Source organism: Lepidothrix coronata, unplaced genomic scaffold, assembly GCF_001604755.1.
Source record: "Lepidothrix coronata isolate B3197 unplaced genomic scaffold, Lepidothrix_coronata-1.0 Scaffold108, whole genome shotgun sequence".
NCBI classification, from domain to species: Eukaryota; Metazoa; Chordata; class Aves; order Passeriformes; family Pipridae; genus Lepidothrix; species Lepidothrix coronata.
In genome coordinates this window covers 659,525-683,409 of record NW_016690288.1, presented here as the reverse complement: position 1 = coordinate 683,409, position 23,885 = coordinate 659,525, and the positions used below count along the sequence as shown (strand labels likewise).

Sequence of the window (23,885 nt, the reverse complement as noted above, 5' to 3'; positions counted from 1 at the left end):
GGAAAGGGAAAGGGAAAGGGAAAGGGAAAGGGAAAGGGAAAGGGAAAGGGAAAGGGAAAGGGAAAGGGAAAGGAAAGGAAGGGCTGGGCTGACACCACTTGAGGTCTCATTGGGTGTCAGATGTGGGTGGCACAGCCCAGGGGAGGAGGTGAGAGATCTCCTTTCCAGCCCTAAGAAACCCTTATTCCCTCCCTCCCAGCCTGGCTGGAGCTCCAGCAGGGATGTCTGCAACCAGTGCCAGCACTGGGGAGAAAACTAAAATAGGACATCAGGGAATGGAAGTATTTGCCATGTGGAAATATCTCTGCCTTGGGAAGGCTGGGATTGAGTGGGTTTGGGACTTTTTATTTTTAAAGGTGTGATGAAAATCAGATGGAATGAAGGGTAGGCACAGCTGGGGCTGTCGCTGGAGCCTCAGCACTGGGCTTTTTGCTCTGGGGAGAAGTGGAACTGGATAAATCAGCCGGTCTGAGGCCAAAGGGGCCCAAAGCAGAGGCTCTGTTGGCTGTTCTAGGGAGGGAGGTGCAGGCAGGGGATCCATCTTGGAGCTGCAAGGGTGGGATGTGGGAGGTTCCTGTAGCTCAGCCTTTGGGGTGAGGAGCTCCTTCCACCCCAGGAAGCTCCCCCATTTCCATGTTGGGGTTAATGGTTGGGATGGTGGGGCTTGGCCTGGTGAGCAGCAGGAATTGGCATCCCCAGCCACAGGCAAAGGAGGGAAGGACCCCAGGGAGGTGCTGTCCTGGCCCAGCCCTGACCCTCAGCAAGGGCAGAAGGTGCAGCAGGCAGGGGGTGGGGCTGGCAGCTCCCCACAGGCAGCTTTTCTCTAGAGTGGGGACCGTGGGCCACCTCGGACCGTTTTGGTGGCCTCCTGGACATGTCTGTCTGTGCTGGGCCCCCAGAGCTGGAGGCAGCTCCAGGGGGGTCTCAGGAGGGTGGAGCAGAGGGGGAGCACCCTCTCCATCCCCTGCTGCCCACACTGCTGGGGGTGAGCCCAGGACACACTGGGCTCTCTGGGCTGCCAGTGCCCGTGGATGGGTCATGTCCTGTTTGTCACCCACCAGTAATACCCAGTCCTTCTCAGCAGGCACCTCTCCATCCATCCATCCACCCATCATCCATCCACCCATCATCCATCCATCCATCCATCTATCCCTTCATCCCTTCATCCACCCCCCCACCCATCCCTCCCTCACTCTGCTGATCCTGGGGATTGTCCTAACCCTGGTCCCTGCCCTTGCCCTTGGCCTGGTTGGCCCTGCTGAGGTTCTCACAGCCCCACTGGGTGCCCCCCTTCCCTCCAGCCCATCAGCTGCACCCTCACCAGGGTGGAAAACCCAATCCAGTGTGTTCTGGGTGGTGCAGAGGGCAGGGAAGGGCACAGCCTGGCCTTGGCTCTGCCAAGGAACCTGGGCAACCCCTGGGAAGTGCTTTGGCCACTTTAGCCCAGAGAAAGGACACAGCCATGAACCTGGGGGGTCTTAAACCATGACACACACCCAGCCAGGCACAGCAGGGCTGGGAGCATCTGCTTCCTGGTGGGATTTGGGCTGTTGGACACCCCACCCTGTGCCAGGCTGGATCCAAAGTGTGGAGGAGAGCAGGGAGCAGGGCAGGGTCATGGAGCAGGGGGTATCTTGGGGTGCAGGGGGGGACAATGGGGTGCAGGGAGGGATAACGGGGTGCAGGTGGACAATGCCCACTGGGAGGCAGGTGGAGATGCAGCTCATCCATCCTGGTGTGCTCTGCCCACCCCTCCACCCCACCTGCTCCTGGGCAAGCCAGGCCGTGGCAATTGGGCACAGGAACTGATGGTGTCTCCTGGCAGGGCTCACCCCGCTGGCAGGGGCACAGGGGTGCCCGGGGCAGCACATGGAGGGCAATTCCACACCCTGGCTCGGGCTCTGCCCCCCCAGTTCCCATCACACCCCAACACCAGCAGCACCCCAAGCCACGGGAGAGGGGGACAAGCCAGCAGCAGGTGATGGGGGCACCCCCTCCTTGTGCCCCCTGATCCCCAGAGGGTGTCCCACAGGGCTCTGCCACCCCTCCCCAAGCTGAGTGTCCCTGTGGGTGCAGCACAAACCCCCCAATATCTGTTTTAAGCCTTTGCCAAGGAAACAGGAACTGAGAACAAGAGGCCACGGGGCAAGACCCTGCCAGCCCAGGGACATGGGGTGCCCAGGGATGTGGGAATGTGGGATGCCCAGGGACACAGGATGCCCAGGGATGTGGGATGCCCAGGGATGTGGGGTGTTGGTGCAGAAGCCACTCTGGGTTGCAGACAAGCCGGGTCAGCCGTTATTTATTGAGAACAGTTGTGGAGGGATAAAAATATTTCCACTAACTCTATAAGAATTTATAAACCTATACTCTGCTTATATCCGTTAACAAACGCCTCTAGGACCGTCATGCCAAGGGAGGAGGGGCTTCTGTAAGAAAATAGCGAGATTAAAAAAAGGAAAGCACTAATACACCCTGCGGGGCCCTGCCCGGGGGGGCCCTGCCCACGGGGAACCCCTGGCTGGCACAGGGACACGGGGGGCACGTGCCTGGAGACCCACCCCGAGCCTCGGCCGGGCACAGCCCCCACCAGGGGTGAACCCACCTGGGGGACCCCACCTTGGGTGGCCCTGGCGGGGACAGGACGCACCCCCCTGCCAGCGAGCTCCCAGTGATCCCACTGCTCCCAGTTCTGCCTCACCAGCCCCTTTTGTCCTTCCCCGGAGCCAGGAGGGAGCAGGAGCTGAAGGGGTTGGGATCCAGTCCCCAGGGACACCGGGAGGTGTGGGCCAGGCTCCCCCTGGGGACACACAGCGGGGCTTTGTCGGGAAGCAACACAGCTGGTGACATCCTGGGGGGACACAGGGACACAACACAGTGCCCTGCAGGGCGGGAACACGGTGGGGGGGACATCCTGGGGGGGACACAGGGATGCAGCACAGTGCTCTGGGGGAACACAACACGGATGGGGACGGCCTGGGGGGGACAAGCTGCAGTGCTCCCGAGGGCAGCAACACCGAGGGGGACATCACAGGGGAACACGGGGACATCGTGGGGGAACATGGGGACATCACAGGGGAACATGGGGACATCACAGGGGAACATGGGGACACACAGCAGTGCTTCACTGAGAAGCAACATGGATGGGGACATCCTTGGAGAACACACAGGGCTGCTCTGCCAGGAAGCAGCAGGGGCAGGGACATCCTGGGCACACAGGGACACCACAGACAAGCAAGTGGCACCACGGGCCAAAATACCGGCAGGGACAACGGCGTTGCCATGGGGTGGGAGGTGCCACAGGACTGTCATTATTGCTTTACAGGGCCAACAGCCAGGGGGAGCCGGGCTGGGGACCCGACCTCTGATTTGGGGTTCAAGGGACTTTCCCCGGGGTCCGGGATTCCTGGTGTCACTCCGTGGGGACAGGGTGAGGACACAGGGCTGGACACTGACAAGTTCAGTCCCCCTGCACACGGAGCAGGGTGGTGGCTGTCCCTCCATCCCCTGGGTCCCCTGTGCCCCCCGGGAGCTGCTGTCCCTCCGTGCCAAGGCAACAAGCAGCCCTGTCCCCCACGGCGGGGCAGCTGGGGGGGCCGGCACCAGTGCCCCCGTTTCCTCTCCCCTTAAACCAGGGCCGAGCCGAGGCTGTGAGCAGGAGCCCGAGGTGACACGGGGACAGGGGGAGCGGGCTGGCCCAGAGCTGGGGGGACACAGGGAAAGCCAAAGCTTGGGGGACAAAGCTGTCCCCGGGGGCGGGGGGACACGGGGGCAGGGGACCCCCGGGCCGGGTGGGCTGTCCCCGGCTGTCCCCGGCTGTCCCCGGCTGTCCCCGGCTGTCCCCTGGGGTGGCGCTGGGCGGTGGATAAGGCGATACCGCAGCAGCTTTAAGGTGGCGGGTGCGGTTGGTACCGAGTCTGGCGGGGCCGGGCGGGGCGGAGCGTGATGTAAACATTTCTGATCCGGGGGCCAGGAGCAGGAGGAGGAGGAGGAGGAGGAGGCGGAGGAAGAGGCTAGTGTGAGTCCTTCATCTGCTTCTGGATCTTCTGCAGCATCTCCTGCATCCGCCGCAGCTGGAAGGGAGCAGAGCAGGGGTCATGGGGGCTGCCGGCACTTCCAGCCCCAGGCAGGCCGGGATCAGCAGGAGGTGAGTGGGGGGAACCTTCTGATGCCCCTCAGCACCTCCTGACCCTTGGCCTGAGGAGCAGCAGCTGCTGGGATGGTGCAGGAAGGGTGGCCCACGATGGGTGTGCCACGGCTGGGGCTGCAGAGAGGGGAAAGGGGGGCTGGGGGCCTCAGCCTCCCCCACACTCACCTCCTCATCCTTCTCCCGGATGAGCTTCTCCGTCTCCACATCTGGCACTGGGGGGATGACGGGGATGGGAAAGTCTGTCCCACTCTCCCGTGTCAGCTTGCTGTGGGAAGACAGAGGAGGTGAGGATGCTTCCCCAGCCCCCCTGAGGGGACATTCCCCCACGGATACCCCAAACCGTGCAGTGTCCACCACCCACCTGCACAGCCCCTGAGCCTCCAGGCCATCAACACAAGAGGCCTCTTTCCAGGCACTGAGGATGTGAGAGGCTCCAGGTATCCCCCCAAACCTCAGCAACCCCAACCTGCCACACACCACTGGGGGGAGGGGGGGGACAACCCAGGGAATTCCTGCAGACCCTCCCATTTTGGGGAGCATCCCACTGGGATTGGGCTCTGCTGGCCCAGTATTTTCTCTGCTGCTTTAAAACACCGTAACCTTGGCACCTCCCCTCTCTGCCCTGCTGCTTCAGGACGGGCTCACCGGGCACTCCTGTGCCCAGCCAGCCCCAGGGATGCTCCACACCCCTTTTCCTGAGCCTCAGCTCCCGTTCAGCCCCATTCCTGGAGGAGGGAGCAATGAGCATCCCCCCGAGGCCACCCCCCCCCTCGCAGGACTGCAGCCAGCCTGGATCGATGGCTTCTCCCATGCCTGAGGCACTGGGAGGGACCAGCTCTCCCACCCGTCCCTCTGGATGCCACGTGCCACCCCAGCGGGTGACAACAGGGCTGGGACACCGAGAGCGGCTGGCAGGGGTCACACGTGCTGCCACGTGCCACTGCCACGTGCCACCTCAGCGTGGCCCCTCCAGTGATGGACACTGGATGTGGCACGGGCAGGACGGGCCATCCCTGCCCTGTGGGGTCCCGTTGTGCCAGGGGGCTGTGCCAGGGCAAGGGACGGGGTTTGGCCACGTTTTGAGGTGCCTTGGAAGTCGCTGCCCGTTGTCACGGCTCCTCGCCCTGGGGGGACACAGTGGGGAGCACATGGAGCTCCCTCCACCCCTGGCAGCGGGACAAGGCTGGAGCCAGGCACCAGCACTGGGATGAGCAGCCCCACCAGCCCAGCAAAGACTGTCTGCACTCCAAAATCACTTTCCCTGGGAGGGCAGGACTTTGCCAGCCACTGAGGGGTTCGGTGCCACCAACTGGGGCCACATGTCCCCAGCCCTGAGAGAGCGGGGGTGATGGCACCAGCACACAGCATCCTCCTGGCACCCCAAGGGCAGTCTGTGTGGGACACGAGTGGGTGACCACGGGGCTGGGGGGTGGCCACGGAGCCGGGGGGTGGCCACGGAGCCGGGGGGTAGCCACGGGGCAGGCTCGCCTCGAGGGCGGCTGCCCGGCCCTTGCACTGGCACAGAAGGACCAAGACAGTGTTGAGTACCAACAAGTACTTTATAGGGGGGCCAGGGGGATGGCAGGGGGTGGCAGGGGTGGCAGGGGATGGAGGGCGGGGCCCAGCGCGGCCCCGGCCGGTCGCGGCTCAGTCGGCGGAGCAGTCGGCGCAGCACAGCCTCAGCACGGAGGGACGGCCCCTGCCCGGGGCACGCAGGGAGAGACCGTTTAGAGGTGCCTAGAGAGGTGCCTACAGCCCCTGGCAGCCCCCCACAGCGCTGCTCCAGCCCCTCCCCGACCCACAGAGCCTCCACTCGCTCCCACACTGCTCCAACCCCACGGCTGGAGGGTCCCAGAGGGACCCTTCCTTGGGGGGCTCCCTCAGCATCTTGGAGTGGCTAAAGGGGATGTGGGTGCCATGGCTGCAGCTGGTCTGGGAGCAGAGTCCCAGCACGGGATGTTTGTCTGGGTCCTGCTCTGGCCCCGGAGCCTGCAGGAATGCAGGGTCCTCCTCACTGCTGGAGCATCCCCTCCCAGCCAGCCCCAGGGGGATGCAGGATCCCCCTCACTGCTGGAGCATCCCCTGAGACATGCCCTGGCCGGGGGGGACACGGGGTCCTCCCTTGCTGGTAGAGCATACCCCCACTCCCCTCCCAGCCCTGGGGGCACACAGGGTGCCCCTCACTGCTGGATCATCCCCCTCTGTCAATCCCAGCCCTGGGGGGATGCAGGGTCCCCCTTACTACCCCAGCCAGCCCCGAGGGTGACATAGGATCCCCCTCACTGCTGGAGAATCCCCACCTAAGACAGACCCAGCCTTGAGCGACACAGGGTCCCCCTCACTTCTGGCCCATCCCCCCCAGCCATTCCCAGCCCTGTGGCACAGGAAGGGCCCCCCACCCCACCCCCCAACCCCCTGCCCACCCCCGCACAGACAGGCACACAACCCCAACCCCTGGAGACCACCACTGGCAGTGGGCTGGGGTCACCCCGAGGAGAGGACACCTCCCCCCCCCCGTCGCTGCCCAGCCTGGCCCCGCCTCTGCCAGCCCCATACTTGCGGTTCCTCTCCTTCACCACCATGCGGGTCATGCTCTGGATGCACTGGGTGCGGTAGTTCTCGTAGTGGGTCTCCCTCGTCACGTCCTTCAGGTCCTGCATGTGGGTCCTCACCAGCATCGTCCGCAGCTTCACGAAGTCGCAGTGGGACGGGTTCTCCACTGCGGGGCAGCCCGAGGTCAGGGGGCTCCCCGACCCCCCCCCCGGGGCTCAGCAGCACCAACATGGGGGACATCCCCCTCCCCAAATGGCCGTGGGGACACTGGGGACAGCCCGGCGTTACCTTCCACGATGCCCCAGGGGTAGAGGCGCCCGCGGACGCGCCGGCCCTTGGCCTCCACCACCGTGTTGCTCCCGATGACGGCGAAGGGGATGCTCTCCTGCAGGAGGGTGTGGGAGAGACTGACATGTTGTTCATTGTCTTAAACGTCGTCAAAATCATAGAATCACAGAATCAGCCGTGTTGGAAAGGACCTCTGAGATCATCAAGTCCAACCCTTGATCCACTATCACCGTGGTTCCCAGCCCATGGCACTGAGTGCCACATCCAGTCTCATCTTAAAAACCTCCAGGGACGGAGAATCCACCACTTCCCTGGGCAGCCCATTCCAATGGCTGATTACCCTCTCTGGAAAGAGTCATAGAAAGGTTCTTTGTCAAACTGCAAAGTGGCCTGTCTGAGGCTCATTTGCACCTTGATTCAGGCAGAGGCATTTCTAATAATTTTAATAATGGGGGGTCAGCAGGGCTCTGTCCTGCCTGCCATGCCCCACATCCCTCCCCAGGTATCTCCTCTGCTGTGTCCAGCATCCCTTTACCAAGATATCCCAAGCTGTGGAGATCCAGGGGCAGTGGCACGAGCTTCTCCACCCCTTCCCCATCCCACCAAGCTGTGGGATCTTGGCAATGTGTCCAGGTAGTGTGACACGTACCAGCCCCTCCACACTGAGGCCACTGCAGAGCTTCTGTGGCCCCAAAAACTCCTACAGGTACCCCAGGGTGACGTGCCCTCCCTGCAGAGCTTGTGTGGCCCCAAAAAGTCCTACAGGTACCCCAGGGTGACGTGCCCTCCCTGCAGAGCTTGTGTGGCCCCAAAAAGTCCTACAGGTACCCCAGGGTGATGTGTCCTCCCAACCATGGGGCTCTGCCCCTCCAAGGATGGAGCTGCAGGAGCCAGACCCACCTTCAGTGCCTGGTCCTGCAGCTTGAACTCCTCATCCTCGTCCGAGTCACACTCAGGGAACTGGTAGATGCGGATGCCGTAGTGGTCGATCTCCTCCCGGATCTGGAGGCAAACATCTCCCTCAGGGCAGGGCTCCGGCCCTCGGGAAGGGGTGGGAGACACCACACAGTGCCAGTATCCCCCAAAAGCCTGTTCCCCCCAGACTAGGTGACACGGACACCCCTCAAACCCTTCCAGCCCCCAGCTGAGCCCCAGGGAGATCCTGGGTGACCACGGGGTCAACATGGTCCTCCAAGGAGAATGCTCCCGGGCAAAGTCCAGGCAGGAGATGGACAGAGCCCCCAGCCAAGCGGGGACCCCCAGGGCACCCCCACACCCAGGGACCCACCGGGATGGCTCCAGGCTGGAGCGATCCCCCCTCACCTTGTTCTTCATGCGCTCCACCTCGGCGGGGGTCAGCGTGTCCGCCTTGGCCAGCACCGGCACGATGTTCACGCGCTGGTGCAGGGCCCTCATGAACTCCACGTCCAGGGGCCGGAGCCTGCGGGGGGAGCCTGGTGAGCCCCACCGATCCCTCCCCAGCCCCCCCAGCCCGGCAGTGCCCCTACCCGTGGCCGAAGGGCGAGATGAAGTAGATGCAGCAGTGGACACGGTTGTCCTGGATGTTTTTCCGGTTGAGGCCACTTTCGTCACGGAAATACTGCTCAAACTGCTGGTCGATGTAGTCGGCCACGGGCTTCCAGCTGCGGGGACAGTGGGGTGACATCGAGTCCTCTGGGGGACTTCCAAGCTTTCTGCGGACCCCTGGGCTTTCTGTGGACCCTCAGCTCTCACCCATCCCACCCCTCGTGCCATGCCCACCTTCTTGGGCGAGGGTGCAGGGGGAAAGGAAGGTCCTGCAGCTGGTGGTGACAGGCCTTACTGACTCCAGGCTGCTGATTTCAGGTGAGAAATACGGTTAAGAGATAACCTGATGCTCCTTGTGTGCCATTAGAGCAAGTATTAATTGATGTTATGTCCTAGAGGACTGGTATTAGGTACTGGAACATTCCCGTGTCCAGGAGGATCCAGTGGGTTGCACATATAACTTAACATTATACATATAAGTTAAGTTATATGTATATATATATGTGTGTATATATATATATATATATATATAAAAGTCAACAGTATACATATAAGTTGTTATATGTGTGTGTATATATATATACACCTATAAGTCAACATACATATAAGTTAAGTTATATGTGTATACATATATATACACACTATATATATACACTATATATATAAACACACTATATATATACTATATGTATGTATGTATGTGTATATATATATATACACACTAAATTGTACATATTATATGTAAACTAAGTTAATTTAGTTTACATATAATACTTATAAGTTAACACTGAGTAGGTTTTAGTCTGAACTGTTGAATTAATTCCTAGAACGTTCCATATCTGTTCCTCGTGCCTGGATCTGTTGTTGTCTTGGCTGGGAGTTTATGGGGTGAAGCACGAAAATCGATGTGGGTCGTGCGCACAAAGGATGTGAGATATTCCTACATGGGTAGTGTGTATAAATGTGGGAAATAATTTAATGTAAAGTAAAACATATTATAAAATGTGGGCTCCTTTGGAGCACCCCCAGGGACTCACCACTCGGTGTTGTTGACGGCGTCACCGAAGCCCGGCGTGTCCACGATGGTCAGGCGCAACTTCACCCCCTTCTCCTCGATGTCCACCACGTGCTTGGTGATCTCCACCGTCTGTGTGATGCGCTCTGGGGTGGCAGGAGACACGTCAACAGCGGGGACACCACGGGCAAGAGAGGATGGAGGTGACAGGACAGGTGTCACCCCCTCCCCGGGGGGCTGGGGTGGCTTTGCTGGATTGCTCCTGACACAGGGTGTCCAACTCCATGCCATGGTCCCCAGATCCCCATGGATCCCCATGGATCCCCATGGATGCCCACCCAAGCCACCTGCACCCCAGGACCCCAGCTCGGGCAGCACAGGGGTCTGCTGGGGGTGACATCGCTGTGGGAGCACTGAAGGCCCCCTGTACCCCTATGTCTGACCCCACAGCTCCAGGCTGCACATGCCCCTTCACCCCCAGCACCCCTCCGTGTCCCTGGATCCCTAAGGATGCTCCTGCTGCATTCTGTTCTTTGGCTTTCACTCCAAGCAGTGGAAACAAGTGGAACAAACCCCACGAACTCCTGGGGATTTGGGCAAGTTTGGGCCATTTTAATTCAAAAACTGCCTGTAGCTGAACTGGCCCCAGATCCTGACTGCCCTCAGCCTCCTGGATTTGCTGCAATTCCCAACAAGCCAGGGCTTGTTTTCCCTGTGGGGACAAAGCCCCTGTGGGGGGTCCCCGTGCTGGGCAGGGGGGTCCCTGCTGCCTTGGAGCTGTCCCAGGGCCAGCAGGTGGTTGGCAACGGGCCACATGTGGCTTCAGGGGAGCCCAGCTGGGCAGGGAGAGGGGCTGCAGCCCCCCAGGGGCATCACGGGGCTCTGCCACCCCCCCGTGTCACCAGGACACCCCACGTGGGCTGTGACTGTCCCCCCCTCACCTTCAGCGTTCAGCAGCTTTCTGTCCCTGTACATGTCCGTCAGGAACAGGCTGTTCACCAGCGTGGACTTGCCCAGCCCGGATTCCCCTGGAAAAGGGGGACAAGGATGAGGGGGTGTAGCCAGTACCCCCCCCACCCCACCCCGTGGTGTTTGGGCTCCAGAGTGGGCTCAGCACCCCCCAGCCCAGCTGGGCCCCCCGTACCTGCCACCATGAGGGTGAAGTCGAAGCCCTTCTTCACCGACTTGCGATGCACCTGGTTGGGCAGGGTGGCAAAGCCCACGTACTCCTTGTCATCCTGCGGGCAGAGGGGACGTGGGACAGGGGACAACACCAGCGCACCTCCTGTCCTGGCAGGCCACCCCCCTCCTCCCGCCCCCCAGGCTTGGTCATTCCTGCCTTAAACCTTTGTGGTGCAGGATGGGAACACCCTCCACCGTGACTCCTGCAGCCCCTCACCCCCTGTGTGCCCCCCCCCGCCCCTCCACGGACACGTCCCGCACCTCGGAGGAGTCGTAGGGGTCCAGCTGCCCCCAGGGGCTCCGCGGGCGGTTGGGACTGGGGGGCGGGGGGGCTGCGATGTACTGCGGGGTATCCAGGGGTCGGGACCGGGAGAAGATCCTGGAGTCCCTCTCGTCCGTGGCTTCCTCGGCGGGGCCCCTGCCCGCAGTGCCCAGGGGGTGGCCGGGCTCCCGCCGGCCCTCCGGAGTCTCCACCTTCCTGGGGCTGTCGGCCGGAGGGCAATCCCGCAGGAATTGGGTCAGCTCAGCCTCGTCCGAGTCCTCCTTCAGGAAACGCTTTATCTGGGGGACACGGGAGGAGGTGACACTAACGGTGGCAGTGCCAGCCCGAGGTGGCACCACCCGACTCAGCAGCACAAGCCCCCGAACCGCAGCAGCCAGACACATGCAGCCTAAGGATGGCAGGGGTGGGAGGAGAGGGGGGACACGGCCACCCCAGGGGACGAGCCACCACCCTGGGGACAGCCCTGGGGACATCCATGGGGATGGCAGTGGGGACAGCAATGGTCCTGTGCACCCTGGGCTCTTACAGCTTGTGTTGTGGGGACGGCAGCCAGCTCCTGGCACTCCGGGGCACAGGGATGGGCACCATCCCCCTGGGTACCCTGCCGCTCCTCGGGGTCTTCCGGGGTGGCCAGGACCCCCACACACCCCATGGCCTGCCGGGAGGGTGGGAGGGGGCGCCGGGGAGGAGGGAGAGACACCGAGAAGTGATTAAGAGCAGTGGTGTGGGGGGGAAGCTGGAGTGGGGCTGGGGCCGGGGGGAGGCAGAGAGGGGGCAAGGGTCTGCTCGTGCCCCCCCACCTGCCCACTTGTGGGGTCTCAGCGTGGGCGATGGCCCAAGGAACTGCTGTCCTTGCGGTCCCAGGGGACAGCCAGGGCAGGGGACCCGGCCCATAGATGTCACCGGGACCCCGACACCCCCTCCCCGGCTCTGCCCATCCTGGAGCGGGCGCAGGCAGCAGCGCCAGGGAGGGGCTGGGGGGGCCAGGCACAGCGACCCCCGGCTGGTGGCCCTGTGGGGCGGCGGGTGGGGACGAGGGCCGGGGCCGCCGGCTTTGGGATGGCTCCACATCCTGTTTACGAGCACTGGCGGGAGGAGACGCGTTCCCAAGGGCATGTCCGGCAGTAGCTCCCGCGGGACCAAGGTCCCCAAGCTCCTGCCGTGGCAACTACCAGGAGACCCCATGGGCAGCGAGACCCCCAAACAGGGGGCACGGCGCGTCTGGGGGAGCCCTTGACTCTGCAGGCTCCCAGCTGGGGGTCAGTGCCCCCCCAGATCGGGGGCCCTCGAGGCGAGAGCCCTCCGTGGGGACACGTGTCCTCCCGCAGCCGTGTCCCCGCTCGCTGGGCGGGCAGCGGTGCCGGCGGCGAGGCGGGATGCGCGGAATTAGCGGGCTGGAAACAAGGTCACGGCGCTGCCGGCGCTGAGCGCTCGCACGGCTGCCCCCTCTCCTGCTGCCCCCTCTCCTGCTGCCCCCTGCTTCTGCTGCCCCTTCTCCTGCTGCCCCCTATCCTGCTACCCCCTCTCCTGCTGCCCCCCTCTCCTGCCGCCCCGCGCCTGCAGCACGGGGGGACGCGGTGCCAGGCTGGGGGACAGCAGGTGCCCCCGTGGCGGGGGCTGCAGGACCCACTGTGTTTCCCTGTCCCCCCACGGGTCCCGAGTGCTCGGTGGGTCTGTGCGAGCGAAGCATCCTCTTCCTCACCGACCTTGCTCTGGGGGGGGCTCAGCTCCAGCCCCCGCCACAGCACGGCCGGGCCGGGGGCACACGGGAGTGGGAGGTGATGCCACCACCACCTCCGAGCGCCTCCAGCGCCGCTGCCGCTCCTTCCCTCGGGGCTCCGGCCCTTCGGGGCTCCCCCTCGCCCCCCCACCCCCAGCGAGGCCGATGGCCTCGGCGGTGCTGCAGCACCGGAGGGGTTTGCACCACATCCTTGGGGCTCCTGCAGCAAGTGCAGCCCCCAGCAGGGCTGTTCCAGGGACGGAGCATCGGCTGTGGCACCTTCCCGCTGTATCAGCGTGCTCCGGGTCCCCCCATCCCCTCTGCCCCCTCTCTCGCCCCGCCGGGGACGGTCGGTGCCCCCGTACCTCTTGCCCAGGCTGCAGCTCGGGGCAGGTGGCCATGGCACAGCCGGTGTCGCCCGTGGCCAGGAGCAGATGCCGAGTGGTCCCGGCTGCGCCGAGGGAAGGGGAGCGGCATTAGCATAACTCCACCCTGGGCAGGCTCCGCGCCGGGCGCCCAGGGCACCCAGGGGCCAGGCACCGTGCGGGGGCTGCGGGGCACAGGAGGGCAGAGGGACCCCCGGGGCAGAGCCAAGCCCAGCTCCTGCCCGGCTGCCGAGATTTCAACGACCAGAAAAGCACCGTCGGCCAAGAAGGTGGCAAGGGAGGTACTGGGGGGCTGCAGGACCACCATCATCATCACCATCATCCCTGGGCTGAACACACAGCTTGGCTACAGCCCAGGAGGACACTCGGTCCTTGGAAACACCTTTGTCTCAGGACAAAAACGCCCTCTGTCCTGGGACAAAAACCCCCTCCATCCTCAAACAAACCCCCCCTCCATCCTGCTGCACAGCACATGCTTTCCTGCTCCTCACCCTGGAGCACCCCACAGACACCAGCCAGGGAGGGCTCCACAGCCTCTTTGAGGGGAGAAACCCAGTTTTCCATGAAAAGCTGTTTAAAAACTCCACACTTTCGCACCTGACAATTAAAGCTTCCCCACACGGCTCCAAGTTCCTGCTGGAGCTGGGCCTCCCTGGGAAGGACGCAGCCCCGGACTGGGAGAAGCAGGGACGCTGCCCACCACAGGGATCCCAGGCTCCTGCGTTCCTGCCTCGGCTTTCCCGGCTCATCCCTGGGAGGCGGAGGGTTAACAGTGCCCCAGGAGGAGCCGTGGGTGGCAGCCAGGGTTCCCCAGCTGTCACCTCGGGGTCACCAGGGACGCTGATTCACCTTGATGCATTGTCGGGATGCATCAGAGCCGCTCAGGCGCGATCCAGGGGCTCTCGGCCGCTTTCCAAGCGTCCCAGCCCGCACTCCCGGCAGGAGCAGGGATTTACGGCAGCGAGAGCCCGGGGCTGCGCCGGTGCCCCCGTAAGCAGATTACACACCCGGCTGAGTGCAAGGCGGCCTCACACCCGGGCTGTCACAGCCCCGGCGAGGTGGCACACGAGCTGCCTCCCCCTCGCCTGTCACTCCGCATCGCGCCAGCCCCGCACGGCGACAGCCCGAGGGCTGCGGCAGAGGGGGGACGCGGGGACAGCGGGCACAGCCCGAGCTAGGAAAGCCTGGCTGTCCCTTAGCGGCTTCCCGCCGGGCACCGCATTCCCATGGGATGTGTTTCCCCAGCCTGTTTCTGCAGGGGGAGGAAGGGGACGCCGCGGCGAGGTGCCGCCCGCGCAGCCAGGCTGGCCGAGGTGTCCCCCGCCCACGTAAAGGTGACACCCAGATGTGCCACCCAGATGTGCCACCCAGATGTGCCACCCAGATGTGCCACCTAGAGCGCAGCCCGCGCTGCTCCACCGCGTCACTACGGCTGAGCACCCCGGGCACAGGCGGCGTCCCCAAGGCACGAGCCCAGCACGGGACAGGAACACGGTGGCCCCCACCAAACCCAGCAGTGCCAGGAGCAGCCTGGCTCTCCCCCAGGACAGGCCTGCTCCGGGTGCACGGGATGGTCCCACCGGAGAACCAGAGCTCTCCCCTGCCACCCATCAGCAGCATCCCATTGGGAATCTGAGTCTCCCAACAGCTCCCGGAGGAGCAGGGTGCTGGGCACCCTGTGGGTGAGGGGCAGGCAGCAGCGCGGGTCCTTGGTCACCAAGCAGGTGGGACAAGAGCCACATCCCTTGGTGCAGCAGCTCCAGCCGATTCCTGCAGGGAATCCTCCAGCTGGAAGGACCTGTGAGCACCTGCGTGGGGACCCCGGGATGGGGCCATGCGCGGTGGCTCTCCGTGAGCCGGGAAGTGACAGTGGGGGCTGTCCGGGCTGGGAACAAGGTGACATCTCAGCACGTGGGGACGGGCAAGATCCAGCCCACTCAGAGCCGGGAGCAGAGGTCGGGGGGTACCATTGCTCATCCCATATCTCCGGCCGAGCCGTGAACTGCTTTGGGGACAGAGGAATGTGGCACTGGTGTTGGGGGGCACCTGCTCCACCTCCGGGGGTCCTTCTGGACCACCTCCAGCCCCACATGCAGGGAGAAGGGAGCGCAGCTCCCTGCCGGTACCCAGCCGCGACCGCCGTCCTCCGCACAGACGTTCCCGAGCCTGGCTCTGTGCATCCCAAAGCCACAGTTTGGAGCCTGTCGGGAAGGCGCTCGTTGCGACACGCTCCGCCAGCCGCCCTCCTTCCTCCCTGCTTCCACTGCGTCCAGCCCCCGAGGAATGTGCCGGGCTGGTTCCCACGGCGGCTGCCGGGGAAGGGCGGCCACAGCGCTCCCCACCAAGGGCACTTGTCCCAGCGGCCGCCACCCCGGTGCCACGCGAGCCACGGCCACAGCCCGCCGTCCCCATCCCCACCCTGGGCACGGCCAGTGGCCGGAGGTCCCCGCGGGGACGTGGCCCTGCCGAGCGGCTCCCGGGGACCCGCCACTGCCGCGGAGGGGGGAGGCAGGACGAGAGATGCAGGACAAGCTCCCGCGGGCCGGGAATGCCAGTGGCGTCTCCGGACCTTGCCGGTGAGTGCAGAGCCCGCTCCGTGCGTGTGACAGTCCCCGCCGAGGGCCCGGCCAGGCTGGCGGTGCCACCAGCGCCGCAACCCGGGGACCTGCCAGTAGCCGCGCTGGGGAGCGATGCTCGGCACGGAGCCACCCGAGAGCAGCCCCCGCTGCCCACGCACGGACACGGCGGGGGGAGGCAGGACGCGGGGACACGCAGGTGACGCTCCCGCGCGCTGCCCGCCCCGATGCCGCGTTGAGGGGCCCGCGGCCGCCCCCCGCCTCCCCCGCGGGGCCCGGGCAGGTGCCGCCCGTGTCCCCCCCGCGCTCCGCTGCGGCACCGGCGGCCCCGGGTCCGCTCCGCCCCCGCGCACCGTCACCTTCACGGAGGGCACCGGAGCGGGCCCGCGCTGCGGGAGCGGGCCCGTGCCACGGTGCGGGGCGGTGCGGGGCAGCCCGGGCCGGTGTCCCCGCTCCCCGCCGGCCTTACCATGGCTGCGGCGCCGGGCGCCGTCCGGGAGCGGCGGCTGCCGATGGGCACGGCCGGGCCCCGCCGCGGATTAGCAGAAATAGCAGCGGCGGGGGCGGGGGCGGCCCCGGGGCGGGGCGGGCCGGGGGGCGGGGGGGGGCGGCCGCTCGGCATCACCGGCGGCGGGACCGGGCACCGGCACCGGCGTCCGGCAGCAGAGTCGGGCATCGGGCACCGGCATCAGCACCGGCATCGGAAACAGCGCCTGGCACCGGGCGCCGGCACCGGGGCCAAGCACGGCACACCGGGCACGGGCACCAACATCAAGCATTGGGAACCCGGCACCCGGAGCAGGCACTGGACACCAGGCAGTGGCATCAGGCACTGGGTACCAGCACTGGGCACCAGCACCAGCACCTGGGCATCGGCACCCAGCCTTGGCACCGAGCACTGCCATCAGTCCTGGGCACTGGTCCTGGGCACTGGCATCGGCACCCAGCCCGGGCACCGAGCACTGCACCAGGCCCTGGGGTCAGGCACTGGCTCTGGCATCACTCACCAGGCAGCAGGCACTGCACAGCAGGCACGGGGCGGTGGTACAAGGCAGCAACACCAGGCACAGGGCTCTGGCATCAGGGCACCAGCACTGGGTACCGGGAACAGGGCACTGCAGCAGGGACAGGGCACCAGTACCAGGGACAGGGCACAGGCACTGGGTACCAGTACTGGGTACTGGACATTGTCAGGGCCCAGTACAGGCAGTGGGTACAAGGCCTCAGCAGCAGTTACTGACTGGCACAGATGAGAGGGAACAGCCCCAGTGCCAGGGAGTGACTCCTGGGAGTGGGCACCAGTACTGGGCATTGCTCTGTGGGTACCGGGTACTGGGCAGGAGACATCGGGCTCCACATCAGCCACCGGGTGTTGGGAGCACTGGGCACCAGGTAGTGGGTATTGGGTACTGGGAAAACATGCCAACACCACCCATCACACATCACCTGGTGGGTACCAGGGGCTGAGGACACAGTGGGCACGGGGCACTGGATCCCAGCCTTTTCCAGTGCTCCCTCTGCAAAATGCCAACCTGCTTCTGCCTCCCGCAGCCCTTCCCAGGGCTGATGCCGAGCCATCCTGCCCCTGGCTGGTGTGTTGGCAACTGGCACAGGGATCCAGCCACCCGATGCTCTGTGCCCCTGTCCCCATCCCACGCCAGGGGTGGAGTGACAGCCCCCTCCCGGGATGCCCCCGGCCTCGAGCCCGTGTGAATGGCAGTGTCTGTGTCCCCGTGCCCCGAGGGCAGGGGAGGACGCTGGCACCGCGGCTGGGGCACCGTGGGGCGCTGCTGTTCCGGCCAGGAAAGGGGCAGGGGGAGCCTTGGCTGGCAGGGGCCGTTCCCTGCCGTGAGCAGCTGGCACAGCCTCAGCCATCCCCAAATTTCAGTCTCCCGGTCCAGCTGCCCAGCAGGACTGTCCTTGTCCCCCTCAAATCAGGGGGGTGGCAATGCCACGTGCATCCCCAGAGCTTCCCTCTCACGGGCACCTCCTCCCTGCCTCAGTTTCCCTACCCATAAGGAAAACCAGTGGTAATTCCCCAGTGGGAAAAGATGGATCCAGCTCCACACAGACCCTGACCGAGGCTGTGTAACCCCACAGGGACCATCTCCCAACCTTGTCCCCAACCTTGTCACCGCCTGGAGCCTCGTCCCCTGCCACGTTATGGAGCCAGGCTGTGTCCAGATGGCTCCACATTCCCTTTATTCCCATAAATAACCACCACAGGCTCAGCACAGCCTCACAGAGCACCGGTGGCCACCCGGACCCCATATTTAGGGGGGCCAGGCAGGGATCCCACTCTCTGGAGACCCATCCTCACTGCCTGGAGGGCTCCAGGCAGGGGGCAGGTGGGGGCAGGCAGGGGCAGGCAGGTGAGGGTGGCTGTTTACATCCCTAATCCCCACAGCCAGCGCTTTCCTCCGAGATTACCGGGGATTAGGGGGGCTCCAGGAGCTCAGCCCCGGCTCTCCCTGCCCTTCAAGGAGCAGCGCCCGAGCCCCGCGGGGGTGGGAGGGCGGGCCGAGCACTGCTGTGATGAGCTGGGTGTTCTCAGCCCTGCCAGCGGGCACAGCATGGCGCAGCCACCAGCTTGCCACGACCTCTCCCTAGTAGCCCAGTGCCCACCGAGCTGCAACCCGGGCTTTAAGGAGAGCATTAAAAGCTGAAGGGATCAGCTGAGGAGCGGGAGGGAGAGAACGGGCTGCACGGTCTCGGCTGGGGGATGACACGGCGATGGTGACACCCAGGGGAGGTTGGCACAGCCCTAGAGGTCCCCAAGGTCCCCGAGGCACCCCGGTGTCCCTCACCCCGTCCGGCAGGTCCCAGCACGGCTGAGAAGCCACCGGGGCCCGGAGCTCTGTAATTACCATGGGAGGCCGAGTTATTTTGGGAAGCGGCTCCGCTGCTGCCAAAGCTTTTATTCCTCCAAACCAAAACAAGATGGAAAGAGCCCAGCCCAGGATGCTGCATCCGGCGGGCGTGGGGAGGTTAACTCCTCGCTGCCTGCACCCGGGGGGCTGCCTGCTCCCCCTGCCTGCACCCAGGGGCTGCCTGCACCCAGGGGCTGCCTGCTCCCCCTGCCTGCTCTGCCTGTATCTCTGCCTGCACCCGGGGGCTGCCTGCTCCCCCTGCCTGCTGTGCCTGCAACCCTGCCTGCACCCAGGGGCTGCCTGCTCCCCCTGCCTGCTCTGCCTGCATCCCTGCCTGCACCCGGGGGCTGCCTGCTCCCCCTGCCTGCACTCAGCAGAGCCCCAGCATCGAGACAGGTCCTGGGGGCTCGGGTTGCACTGGGGGGGCTTCGAAGGGTCAGTGAGGGAAGATTTGGGGTGGCAGAGGCCGCAGGGTGTCAGCCGGGCATGGGCTGGGGGTCAGCCCCGTCCTCCGCTGCTGGCAGCTCCCGAGGCCGCATATTTGGATGCTTCCCTGCATCCGCCGTGAGAACGACTATTTTTAGCTCCTTCTGTTGCAACAGATGCAGTTTTGGGGGCTTCCCAGCGCAGTGGCAGGGCCGAGGAATGCCAGTGGAGAGGAGCACCTCGCTGCTGCCCCCAGGGAAACATAACCCAAAGCCCTGAAGGGTCCATCCCAAAAGCCTCCCCAAAGGACGGGCAGAGGCTGCGTTTTCCAGTCTCCAAACAGACTCCAAGCTGGGAATAAACTCATTTTGCACAGCATGGAGAGGATAAGCCACATCAAGCATCCCACGGTGCCCCCCAAGTTCTGCTCCAGCACAATGTCCAGGTGGGTTTGGGGGTCTGTGCTCAGGGTGGACCCCAAAAACCTGGAGTGTAACTCCTGCCCTTTGGCTTATTTCCCTTGATCTGAGCCGGGGTCGCTCCCTGGGCTTGAGTCTTACAAGGCAGCTGAGAGCCCCAAAACCTGGGGCCTTCTGGGGTCTCCCAAATCCAAACCCCACACACCAGGGTCTCCCAGTCCCCCAAACCCATACACTGGGGTCCCCCAAGCCTTAAACCAGCCCCCAAACCTACACAACAGGGTCTCTCCATCCTTGTCTCCAAGGCAAAGGGGTCTGTGTGTGTGTGGGGGGGTCCATATTCCCCCATGTCTGGCCTGTGCCAGCCCCTTGGAGGGGTTTGGACACAGATGAGTTCCATGGGATGGTGGCACAGCAGCAGGGACAGAGTCACAGAGTCACAGAGTGACAGCCATCCAAACCTGTGAGCCCAGGTGGTCCCACTCCAAGCCCTGTCCTGAGCCTTCCCACAACTCGTCACATGCCGCCAGCCCCAAAAGCCCCTCACAAAGGACTCACCAGCCAAAGCTGCCCATTCCTGGTCCCACCTGGGCACCTGGTGGTACTGGGGAATCAGGAGTGCCCTGATGCCACCCCAAGCTCCCAGCCCATCACTCACCTCCTCTGGAACCCGCGCTGGGAAGGGCTTTGTGCCGGAGCTGGGGGAGGACGGCAGCGGGACCGAGGAGAAGCGATTTTTCCCATCAGAAGGAGCTGAGGTTTTCCAGACTTGCCCTGGCTGTCCCCTCCCAGGCCCCTCTGTCCCCCAAGACCACCAGCTGGGTCAGGGATGGGGCCCACGTGTCCCCAGCTGGCAGAGAGGGGCAGGACAGCAGCGACGCACAGGCGAGCTGTATTCCCAGAGCTGTGTTTATAAATGTCACATTTACATAGACCCTACAAAAACTGCTGGCAAGTGAGGTGGGAATGCATGTCCCATGGGATTTCCCTGCCTGGATCTGCCTGGGATGAGTCTCATCTCTCAGGGACCAGGGGACATCTGGGAGGGGACACAGGGAGCTGCTGCAACAGCTCCTGCTTCCCATCCTCGTATTCCACACCCCGGCTCTGGGCAGAGGGTAAACTGAGGCAGGTGGGTACTGACCCCCCAGCATTGGCCTCAGCCCCCACAGGGTTTTCAGGGGTCTGGATGTTCCCTGTGGAGTCACCAGCTCCTGGTGACACGTGTGACCCAAGCAGGTGGCTCCTATTCCAGCCCAGGCTGGGGGAGACGACACAAGGCTGTGACAGTGACATCTCCGTGTCCCTCATGGAGGGAGGGCTCAGGCCACTCCAGAACCACAGAAAGTCCCAGTCCTGAGTTGGAAGGATGGATGCTGTGCCCAGGGGACAAAGGGTGGCTCTGAGGACAGGGAGAGCCAGGTGCCAGCACGGGATGGTGGATCAGAAGGGTGGAGGGTGGGAATGATCCCCAGATGTCTCTATTCCAGCCTCTAGCTCAGAGAGGGATAGGCTGAGGTGGAAAAGGCTCCAGAGGATGCCAGTGGCATCACCTGCTCACCACTGGAATATCCTCCTGTGTGGGTGACCCTTCCTCTGGTTGGAGATGGGAATCTGTCTCCATGGAGCTGGACACCCCAGAAGGACCCCGGTGACCCCTCACCAGTTCCACACACCCCTATGGAGCTGGGTGCCCTCACCAGTCCCCAGCAGCTCCTCTCCTTGTGAGGACCCCACTGCCCATCACCCCCTGTCCACAGGAGGGTCCCCACAGCCCCAGTGCCCACCCTGCCACAATTTTGGGAGGAGCCAGGCCCTTCCTCTTCCCTGGAGCCCCAAACTCACCCATGAAGAAGGTGATAAACCAGGCAGCCCAAGGACCCTGGCTGGACCCAGAGCTCTTGGTCTGTCCTTGCCAGAGCCACTGGTGCCTTTGGCCACCACCTTGGTGGGGACATCTGGCTCCCCAGCTGCCACCATCCCAAACCGGGGTCAGGCCTGGGCAGGACCTTACCAGGGACACCCCTGGGTGGGCACAGAGCAGGAGATGGGGGGGGGACAGTGGGTGCAGTGGCAGCTCTTGACGGCCTGTGACCTGGTCTGGGTGTCCTTGTCCCCTCCTGGGAGGTGGTGGCTGAGGGGACAGAGAGGTGCTGGCAGTGAGGGGGCCTCACACCGGTGTCAGGTCACATTGGGGTGGGGGGCTGCAAGGACCCTGCCAGGCTGTGGCCCCTGGGCAGGGGCTGGCAGGGGACCTGGTGCCACACATGCCAGTGGCTGGATTTGGACACAGGGTGCTGAAGAACCTCCATGGGGAGGGGTTGGGTGGGTGACAGTCATGGTGTGGGGCCACTGGGGCTGTGCCAGGGCCACCTCCCTGCCTCGTGAGGGGTGTCCTGGCCAGTGGCTTGGTCTGGGACGAGTTGCTGGTCATGGGGGTGACTGAGTGGCCACCTGTCATGGCCAGCTGCTGGCCTGCCCATCCTGGCACTGAGGGTCCTCTGAAGGGCCACCAGCACCACCAGGCACATCACACCCCACAGCTCCACCCAGCTGGGGGAGGGGATGGGGAGGTCTGGAGGTCCCCTGGGTGTGGGGGTTCCCCCCTCAGGGCTGGAGGTCCCCCAGGCAGCAGGGGATTGGGGACCACGGGGTTTCCCAGGTGTGACAGCCACAGCAGGTCCCCAATGTTCCCAGGGAGTGACAGCATCCTGCTCCCAGAGCAAAGAGCCAGCACAGTAGGATGTCACCAAGGGCAGTGTGGTGTCACCAAGGGTGGCATGACAGCCCTGTGACACTGACAGGGACAATTTGTCCCTGTGTTTCACTGGGTACTGGGTGACAAGCAGTCAGGAGCTACCCTGGAGGGGACAGAGCCACTGTCACCTCCCCAACCCCTCTGGTCCCTCCAGCTGAGCATCCCTGAACAATAAACCATGAGGTCTGCTGATGGACATTCCAGCCTGGATCCCAGAACCCCTTCAGGCTCCTCTCCCAGCTGCAGCAAACCCAGGGACATCCTTGGGGACATCCCCCCAGTCCCTTCCCTGTCACTCCCCCGTGAGCTCCTTGAGTTCCAAGTCTTCTCCAGCTTCCAAAGCTCAACACCCCCTGAGGACAGAGATCCCCCACCTTGGGGACCTTAATTTGGTTTAGGAAGGTGATAAGGACAGAGGACAGCATGGCAGGGCCACAGGCCACCACTGCATGGGCCACCTTGGTCCCAGGGGACAGCAAAGGCTCCACGGCAACAACGGTCACATCAGCTCCATCCCCCGCCTGTCACCACCCTGGGGGGACAGCAGTGACATGTCATGCCATGTCATGGCACGGCCACCGGGCCAGGGAGGGGACACAGGGCTGGGGGAGCCTGGCAGGAACCACGATGGGGTGGGGACAGCAGGAAGGGCGACAGCGCTGCCACCACGGGGGTGACCGAGCCGGGGGTGCCACCAAGCCCAGAACCACCACACCCCTGAGCAGGGGGGACCGTCCCCTCCTGCCTCAGTGTCCCCACGAGCTCCCAGCCCCCCCGGGGGAGGCGAGCGATTGCCAAGCAGGCCGGGCAGCGAGCGGGGAAGGATTTATTGACTCACGGCTCGGGGTACATCACAGTTTGAGCTCCCTCCCCGCCTCCGGAGGGGGCGTCGCCTTGGACTTCCCGGGCAAAAGTGCGCGGAGAGGCTTCACAGTTTGATCCCTTCGGGAAAGCAGAACCGAGGCAGTGACAAATGGCAAACGCTACGTCGTATGAAAAAATAATACAAACTCTTCTCTTTAAATATCTTACAGAAAAATGAACCTGAATAAAGAGCATGAAAAGCACCGCGTGGCGCAGCCCCCGAGCCCCGCCCCGAGCCCCCGCGGGCCGAGGGGACCCAGACGAGCCCTGCATCCCACCCGGGCATCCCACCCGGCGCTGCCCCCGGGCGCGCACGCGGGGCAGGGGGGCGTGGGGGCGGCGGGGACCGCTACGTGCCTGTCCCCACGCCACGGGAGTGTCCCCCCACACGGACCCCTCGCTCGGCAGCCCCCCGGGACTGGGGTGCCAGCGGGAGCAGCGTGAGAGGCCGGCCGAGGGCGTTGCTACGAGGGTGCCCTGGGGGGGCAAGGCCCTGGGGGGGCCGTGGACCCCCTCCCGAGGGAGCCGGGGGTCCCTCCTGTGTCGCAGTGCAAGTTCACGGAAAGCCAAGGCACCGCCGCGAAGGCCGCGGCTCTGTCCGGGGGGGTCGTGCGGGGCAGCCCCCGGTGTGCAAAGGGGAGGTGAGCCGGGGCGGGGGGGACACGGGGACACCCGGACGGTCCCCGGGGGCAGAGCTACGGCGGGGGGGGTGCCCAGGGCCATGCGGCCCCGGGGAGAGCCGGCTCCCCGGGGCGGTGAGGGCAGCGGGGCGGGCGGCCCGTGAGGGGATGGGGAGGGGGGGATGCATCCAGGGAGCCCCGGGGGTCCAGCCCCGGGGGTGGGGTGGGGGCAGCCCCAGGAGGTGCTG

At 64.6% G+C, this 23,885-nt stretch overlaps 1 protein-coding gene across 2 annotated transcripts; it reads right to left on the bottom strand.

Annotated features, from left to right (window-relative positions):
- Positions 1 to 2,286: 2,286 nt before the first annotated feature.
- Positions 2,287 to 16,227, bottom strand: SEPT4 (septin 4). 2 transcript variants are annotated; one of them, XM_017824108.1, is made up of 12 exons: positions 16,150 to 16,227; positions 10,977 to 11,276; positions 10,678 to 10,771; positions 10,475 to 10,561; positions 9,556 to 9,679; positions 8,500 to 8,634; positions 8,315 to 8,432; positions 7,892 to 7,993; positions 6,992 to 7,088; positions 6,707 to 6,869; positions 4,316 to 4,415; positions 2,287 to 4,073 (listed from the first exon to the last, which is right to left on the bottom strand). In XM_017824108.1, exons 1-12 carry the CDS (start codon positions 16,150 to 16,152, stop codon positions 4,014 to 4,016), a joined length of 1,383 nt encoding a protein of 460 aa, XP_017679597.1. In that variant the 5' UTR covers positions 16,153 to 16,227; the 3' UTR covers positions 2,287 to 4,013. The 2 variants fall into 2 exon arrangements, with proteins under 2 accessions (XP_017679597.1, XP_017679596.1); XM_017824107.1 differs by lacking the exon at positions 16,150 to 16,227 and adding an exon at positions 13,084 to 13,175.
- Between the last annotated feature and the right edge of the window lie 7,658 nt (positions 16,228 to 23,885).